At 25.8% G+C, this 7495-nt stretch overlaps 5 protein-coding genes across 5 annotated transcripts, besides 15 other annotated features; 4 read left to right on the top strand and 1 right to left on the bottom strand.

Annotated features, from left to right (window-relative positions):
• Positions 1-178: 178 nt before the first annotated feature.
• On the top strand, positions 179-1153 carry EDI_315980 (uncharacterized protein; the record flags this gene model as incomplete). The annotated part of the gene is made up of 1 exon (XM_001735291.1): positions 179-1153. The coding sequence occupies one exon, from the start codon at positions 179-181 to the stop codon at positions 1151-1153; it is 975 nt and encodes a 324-aa protein (XP_001735343.1).
• Positions 1154-1173: 20 nt separating this feature from the next.
• Positions 1174-1229: a sequence feature (AT_rich).
• A 114-nt stretch (positions 1230-1343) lies between these two features.
• EDI_315970 (hemolysin-3, putative) lies at positions 1344-2234 on the top strand (the record flags this gene model as incomplete). Its single annotated transcript, XM_001735290.1, has 2 exons — positions 1344-1970; positions 2028-2234. The coding sequence occupies 2 exons, from the start codon at positions 1344-1346 to the stop codon at positions 2232-2234; spliced, it is 834 nt and encodes a 277-aa protein (XP_001735342.1).
• Positions 2235-2256: 22 nt separating this feature from the next.
• Positions 2257-2323: a sequence feature (AT_rich).
• Positions 2324-2501: 178 nt separating this feature from the next.
• On the top strand, positions 2502-3638 carry EDI_315960 (choline/ethanolaminephosphotransferase, putative; the record flags this gene model as incomplete). Its single annotated transcript, XM_001735289.1, has 1 exon — positions 2502-3638. One exon carries the CDS (start codon positions 2502-2504, stop codon positions 3636-3638), a length of 1137 nt encoding a protein of 378 aa, XP_001735341.1.
• Positions 2588-2627: a sequence feature (AT_rich).
• Positions 3639-3666: 28 nt separating the features above from the next.
• Positions 3667-3716: a microsatellite.
• A 35-nt stretch (positions 3717-3751) lies between these two features.
• On the top strand, positions 3752-5863 carry EDI_315950 (uncharacterized protein; the record flags this gene model as incomplete). Its single annotated transcript, XM_001735288.1, has 1 exon — positions 3752-5863. The coding sequence occupies one exon, from the start codon at positions 3752-3754 to the stop codon at positions 5861-5863; it is 2112 nt and encodes a 703-aa protein (XP_001735340.1).
• Positions 4929-4979: a sequence feature (AT_rich).
• Positions 5000-5047: a microsatellite.
• Positions 5155-5296: a microsatellite.
• Positions 5201-5395: a microsatellite.
• Positions 5319-5437: a microsatellite.
• Positions 5377-5513: a microsatellite.
• Positions 5859-5964: a sequence feature (AT_rich).
• Positions 5954-6274, bottom strand: EDI_315940 (uncharacterized protein; the record flags this gene model as incomplete). The annotated part of the gene is made up of 1 exon (XM_001735287.1): positions 5954-6274. One exon carries the CDS (start codon positions 6272-6274, stop codon positions 5954-5956), a length of 321 nt encoding a protein of 106 aa, XP_001735339.1.
• Positions 6275-6283: 9 nt separating this feature from the next.
• Positions 6284-6350: a microsatellite.
• An 81-nt stretch (positions 6351-6431) lies between these two features.
• Positions 6432-6471: a sequence feature (AT_rich).
• Positions 6472-7131: 660 nt separating this feature from the next.
• Positions 7132-7275: a microsatellite.
• Positions 7276-7346: a sequence feature (AT_rich).
• Positions 7347-7495: the final 149 nt, after the last annotated feature.

The following is a 7495-nucleotide window of genomic DNA, read 5'->3' as shown; positions in this document are numbered from 1 at the left end:
TGAAAGAGGCATTAAAAGCTCTGATGAAATTACTCAGCAAAGACATCAATTAGATAATGTTTCTGCTTTTGATTATACAACTCAAGCAAAAGTAGAAAATGTTGCTGAAAAATCTAAAAAAGTTTTAAAAGCACTTATTAAAGCAAGTAGAACATCAAAGAAAAAGAATGAAAGAAAAATGTTACTTGATGCTGCAATGAAATTAAGTAATGAAATGGCTAGAATGCTTAGTGCAGTAGATGAACAATCTATTGGTAATCAAATAAATATGAAAGGAATTGATACTGATTTAGTTAATGCTGAAAAACAAATTATAAACATTTTAAAAATTGATGATTTAATGGATATTGATCTTAGTAAAACAATGACTGCTGAAATTACTTCTGAAGAAATACAAGCTGAAAATACTGCATTAACAAAAATGCAAACTGTTACTAGTGAAATAGATGCCATTTATAAAGATATGCAAAAAGATATTCAAGCTAAAAAAGAATCTGCTGAAGCAAGTGAAGATCCTAAACAAATCGTTGAAGCTACTTTACAAGAAGCAGTTCTTGTTATGGTTGGTTCATCTATTGGTGTTTTATCTACTGCTACTACAGCACAAGCAGAATTAGTTCAACAACTTCAAAACTCTGAAACTGCAAATGGTGTTCATAGAGATAAAGAATATGCTGAAGATTTAATTAAAGCAGTAGAAGATGTTAAAAGTACTGCAATTGAATTACAACAAAAAATTAAAGAAGATAACGTTAATTCTGATGAACTAGTTAAAGTAGCTGATAAAGTTGGTAAAAAAGTTGAAAAAGTTGTTGTATCTTGTAGAGCTGGAACTAGAACTAAAGGAAGAAGTCATAAATACAAAGATCTTTTGGAGGCTTCAAAGAAACTTGCTGATGCTACAAAAAATCTCTTAGAATGTGCTAAAAAAGTCGATGAATTTGATGACACTCCTGTTGTTGTTCAAATGAATTTACCACCTCCTGTTACTGAAGTTGAGGAAGAAGAAGATATCGAAACATTTGGTATTGACCAATACACTCTTAAGGAAATTGAACAACAAAAGAAAATCTTTGAATTAGAAAAGAAATTAGAAGCTGCCAAAAAGAAGAAAGCAGATTTAGAAGAACTTGCTAAATCTTTCCAAAATTAAATCACTTTTTTTTTACGTTCATTAAATAAAAGTTATTTTTTTTTTATTTTTAATTCATTTAAATATCTTTTTAAAAGCTTCATTAGAAGAGGAAAGTGAAATGAAAAGTATCGATGATTGAATGATTATTTCTGATTGTTGAAAAAACGACAACCACAAAACCCTCCAGATCACTAAACTCATAGACTTTATGTGCTTCTTGTGCGACATTCAAACAGCTAGAAACCAGTTAACTCCTCTTGATGAACGACCCCAATGTCTTCTTGAGGAAGTAGTCAATGTACTAACTCATTTATTTGGGATATTTTATGCTATTTTTATATTTAAGATGTTTAGAAGATATGCCCAAAAACACAATTTAAATAAAATGAACAATGTAGCAATACTGTGTTTCTGTCTTGCATCATTTACTTTATATTTCAACTCTACAACATATCACTTATTAAATATTCTTCTTCCTAACAGTATTTGTCTTAGATACTTCTTTCAAAGATTGGATCATATCACTATTTATATCATGATTTCTGGCTGCTATTTATGTTTTATCTTCACAAGAACATTTGCAAAGGGGTATTTCAAAACAGGTTGTTTAGCCATTTTTATAGTTATAGCTTTAGCTTTAACTGGATTCATCTTTACTATCTTTGCACCACCAACAACAAGAACAGATGTTATTATGTATTTAGCTATGGGATGGTCATGTGTTCTTTATGGCCCATTAGTGTTTTATTTCTGTCCTCTTTCATTAGTCTTTTACTTATTTACAGGAGGAATTTCATATGCAATTGGCACTGTCTTTGTTGCTTGGGATCAGTTAGTTTGTTGAATTATTCTAATTTTTTATTCTTTCTTCAAGGGTGTCTCTCATTTATAGTTCTTTAATCATGGCATTTGGCATCTCATTGTTTGGTTTGCTAACTTCCAACATTCTCTTGGAGTATTGATTGCAATTGATGATGAAGATATTAAAGGATTTAAACAACCATGGAGTGTTATGAAAGAATTATTTGTTGAATATATCTCAGTGTCAGTAAAAAATAATGATAGTAATAATCATCCTTCAATCCAAAGAGAAGAATAATTATTCAGTAAATAAATACTTCTAAAATATGAAATACTAATTTAATCTTTTTTATTGTTTTTTTTTAGCATTTTTTTTAAAAAAAAAAAGAGAAGAAAGTCCATACGTTATGATAAAAATAAGTTTTGAGGGAGTGAGATGGCTCGAACTAAGGGAAGAAGAATAAGAAAGTATTTATAAGAAATCATAATAGACAATAAAGAAAATTTATAATGATGAATATACCCTGTTTAACCCTAAAACAAAGAAGAAATCAAACAGATAGATATGGACACAACAATATTCCATTTTAAACTAACTCCAGAAGAGGCTGATCACCTCGAGCATTATAAAATACAAACAAGAGATGAATCAATTATTAATAATAAAATTAATATTCCATATTTTTTTATTCCAATTAATAACATTATTCCAAAATGGGTAGTTCCTAATATGATTACATTAAGTGGTAATATAATGCCAATTATTGCATTTACGTTAATGACAATATTATATCCAGATTATTCACAACCACTTCCAGCATGGATGAGTATTTTTAATTCATTTTCAATTTTATGGTTTTGGATTGCTGATTCATGTGATGGTATTCGTGCACGTTCTTCTGGGATTTGTTCACCAATAGGAGATTGGTTAGACCATTCATTAGATAATGTGACATATTTCTGTTTTGTAGGGTTTTTAGATCATATGTTTTTATGTAATAGTGTTATTAAAGACATGTTGATTGTATTGTTTATGGTATATACTTCATATTGTGTACAAATACAAGCAATTTATACACATGCAATTAATCTTGGTATTATTAATGCTTCATGTGAAGGAATTATGGGATTTATTGGATTAATCTTTTTAGGTGCATTCATTCCATTTTATGAATTTAAGTTATTTGGTATTCCAGTATTTCAATTAATTCTTCCTATTATTGGAGGATTATTAGTTATTCATACTCTTGTAATGATTAAAGGAATTAAAAATGATTTCCCAGATAAACCAGAATATATAAAAGAATCAGTAGAGATGTTAATTAATTCTATGGTATGTGTTTTTGTTGGAATAATCTTCTATTATTCGTTCTGTAATGAATTTACAACAACTAATTATATTTTTAACAATTTATGGATTTATTTCTGTTCATTAATTTATGTTAATATGATTATTCAATCTCGTTTATTTGGTAGGGATATTCCTAAGTTATATAATATGAAATTCCTTATTTCATTACTCACCCCAATTATTTTTATTTGTTTCTGTTCATTCACAACTTCTGTAATAATAGGAGCTATTGTAAGTGGAGTTGTAATGTGGACTGATTGGATAGCAACACTTCTTTCAATGTTAGATGGACTTCATTTGAAATTATTCCAACATGAGCCAACACGTTTTGCACCAAAGAAGAAGAATTGAATTGTTAGATAATTTTTTTTTGTCATTGAAAAGAAATAATAAAAAAAAAGAAATATTAAAAGAAGAAGTAAAAAAAAACTATAAAATGGTAATCCAGTTTTTGGTTCAAATAGATGTCACAAAGAAGAAAACAACATAAACACAATGAAATAGATAGATTTAAATTATTACAAAATAAAACAATTATTCAAAGAAATCTTGTTTATGTAACAAATATTGCTTATAATATTGTTGAAGGATTAACACTTCAAGAAATTTCAGAACGATTAAGTAGGTTTGAGTTTTTTGGACAATACGGGGAAATTATTAAAATTATTCCAAATATTAAAACATTACATAATCTTCAATCAACTACTGGACCATCATTTTCAGCTTATATTACTTTTAAAACTGCTGAAAGTTCTATACAATGTATAAGATCAACAAATGGAGGATGGTTAGCTGGTAAAGTTTTAAATTCATCATTAGGAACAACAAAATATTGTTCACATTTTTTAAGAGGAAAACAATGTATTAATCCTGATTGTACATACTTACATCAATTAGTTTCAGAAAAAGATTATATTACTAAAGAAGAATTAGGTGCAGGAAAAAATAGAATTGATGATGATATTTCACAACATATTTCTATTGATTCTGAAGGTAATAATTATCTTCCACCAATATTTACTATTGAACCAATAGAAATAGATTTAGATACTTTTCAAACAGACAATCCTGTATTAATCAAAATGGTTAATAGATTTAAAAGAATATTTGTTCGTGATTCAAATCCTCATTTACCTATTCATTCTTCACTATCTCCATTACGTGCTTTTAGATATGATCAAAGTGATTCTACAGTAATTAAATCACCAAATTATATATTTTTCTTATATAACACACGTAATACAATTGATCCTGAAGTTCAAATACCAAAAGAATGGACAGATTGTAATAAAATAACTAAGAAAATTAATACCCATCATGAAGAAATTAAAAATAATACAAATGAAAGTAATGAGGAAATAGAAGAAAGTACAGAAGAAAGTAGTAGTCAAACAAAAGATGATATAGGTAAAGAAGAAATAACAACTACATTAGATGATACTTCTGATAGTGAACAAGTTTTTATTAAAGATGAATATAGTGAAAGTGGAAGTCCATTTTATGGAGAGGTTAATAAACAATTTATTTGTAAAGATTATTTACATACATTTGAAATATTAAATATGTACAAAGGAGATATTGAATCATTAATATCATATTCTAAGAGAAATGAATTAATAAGAGATAATAGAAGTTCATTTGATATTAATAACTTTCAATATATTAAATCATTAATTGATAAAATTATTATTTCTGATGAACTAGAGGTACATGAAGAAAAAGAACAACTTAAAGAAAAGGAAGTAGAAGAAGAAATAGAAACATCACCAATTCAAGAAGATACTGATGAATGGGTAACTGTTGGAAAAGGAGTTTCATGGAAAAAGATCAAACAAAATAAAAAACAAAAAATTAATGAAATTCTTATAGTAGAAAAAGATAATGAAGAAGAAGAAGAAAGTGATGAAGAACCAAAAAGCAAAGAGACTAAAGAAAAAGAAGTTAAAGAAGAAAATAAAAAGGGAAAAGAAATAGGTAGCACTGAAGAAGAAAAGAAGGAAAATAAAAAGGTTTTGTCTAAAAGAGAAATTGAAAAGAAGAAAATGAAAGAAATGGAAGAAAGACGAAGAGAAATGGAACTTGAACGACAAAAAAAAGAAGAAGAGGAATTAAGAAAACTTGAAGAAGAACAAATGAAAGAAGGAGATGAAAGTGATAATGAAAGTAGTGAAAAAACCAAAACAAAAGAAAGTAATGAAATTAATAAAAGAAATGAATCAGAAAGAAGTCACTCATCAAGTAAAAAGAAGAATAATTCAAAAGGAAAAAAGAAAGGTTCAAAGAAGAAAAGTGGAACCAAAAAACAAAATGTTTCACCTTCTATTAATGAATCTAAAAAATCAGAACTGTTAGAACCATCATCTAAACCACCCTCTCGTCCTATTCCTAATAATAAAAGAAGAACGTCTATTGATCCATTAGAACAATTAGAAAATAAAGTAAAAGAATTACATAAAACATATTTAATGCTTGTAGAGAAATCTAATATTCAACTTCAAGTATTAAATGAACGAAAAATAGAAATTCAACCAATAACATGTCAATATCCAGATTCATATTTTATGGTTGACCATTAATTTGTATTTTATTTTTCATTAAATATTATAATGATTTTAACGATTTTTTAATATAAAAAATAATAAATAAGAGAAATATAACATTTAAGTTTAATTTAATTCGTTAATACTTATTGTTTCTGAATTATCATCAATTTGGATTGGTAATTGTTTCCCTATTAAACTAGACCTTTTACTTATTTGAACAAGTAAATATAATGTAATATATGATGTTATAAATACAAAAATTGCCAAGTACGTTATTACTTTCCTTCTACATTTGTTGTTTAATTCTGTTATTATATTTTCTTCACTTTTACTAGTTTCTAATATTTCTTTTAACTGACTAGAACTTTGTGCAGAAACAACTCTCTCAGCAACGCTTGTTATTTTATTCATCTCTTCAGATTCTATTGGTTTTGATTCGCTCATTTACTCAACTTTTATTCTTATTTTCTTCTTTTTAGTTTTTTTTTTGTGTTTTTTCTTTTTTTTTTTATTTATTTTTAAACCTAAAAAAATCTTACATAAATTTATTGTTTATAACAATTAGATTTAATAAATTATTCAGAAAGAGAAAAAATTACCCTAAAATATTATTTTTTTGTTTTAAATAACATAAATTAATTGAATAGAATCAATTAGAAAGGGTGGTCTCCATAGAATTTAATCTTAACAATACACGAAGAATAGTATAAAAGAACAACAAAGAAAGTACAAAAAGAATACCCCAGAGAAGAATAATCAAAGGGTGACAAATATTTGGTAAAGAAGAGTGGTGAGTCTTAGGACTATCAGATTGAGATTTGATCATTTCTATTTTTTTCTGAAATTTGTTGGCTTCTTTTGTAAAAACAGGATTGGAGTCGTCGACTCTCTTGAGTAACCCTTCATATTCATTTTCACTGAAATCATTTGCACTAAAATCATTTTCACTATGAGAAATATCGTTTATCTCTTTAAAGAGATTTTCACTTTCACCTTTCTCCATTAAATGAACATTTTTTGTTCTTTTTTTTTTCTTCTCATTTTGACAATTAGATTTTTTAGGATTTTACCATTCTTTGTCTTATTTAAAAAAAAAAGAAATACTACAAGATTGTTAAACAAATATAAAAAGTATAATAAAAGAAGAAATCCATATCAATTTAAAAGATCTAAACAACAGAAGAATGAGTTTATAGTTTAATAATAATCTCAATATCTCATTCAAATTATTTAAATAGATATCTTTACTGATATTATTTAGTTTTATAACTATTATATACCATTTGTTCAAAAGATATTCAATAATTTAATATAATTCAAAATAAAATATTCAATTATTAAATAATGATATATTCTCAATGATGAAAATTCGAATAAAACAATAAAATAAGATAAAATATTATATAATTATCAAGATATTATAAATAAAAATTATAAATTTAATAATTAAAAATATGAAATTTTATTTTACTCTTCTTTATTTTCATTAATTTATCTATTTATATTATTAATTATAGTTTCTTCTAATTTCTAAACAATAGATTATTAAATAATAAGTATTTCATCATTTCAATCATTCAAAAATATGTTTTATTTAATAATACTTATTTGTAGTATTTCTAAATAATTTTAATGTTCATTAATCGTGTTTAGATGATATAAAAC

The sequence above is a fragment of the Entamoeba dispar genome, genomic scaffold (genome assembly GCF_000209125.1).
Source record: "Entamoeba dispar SAW760 scf_1105229459009 genomic scaffold, whole genome shotgun sequence".
Classification (NCBI taxonomy): domain Eukaryota; phylum Evosea; order Mastigamoebida; family Endamoebidae; genus Entamoeba; species Entamoeba dispar.
The sequence above is the reverse complement of the archived record's forward strand: the minus strand, read 5'-3'. Positions and strand labels throughout refer to the sequence as shown.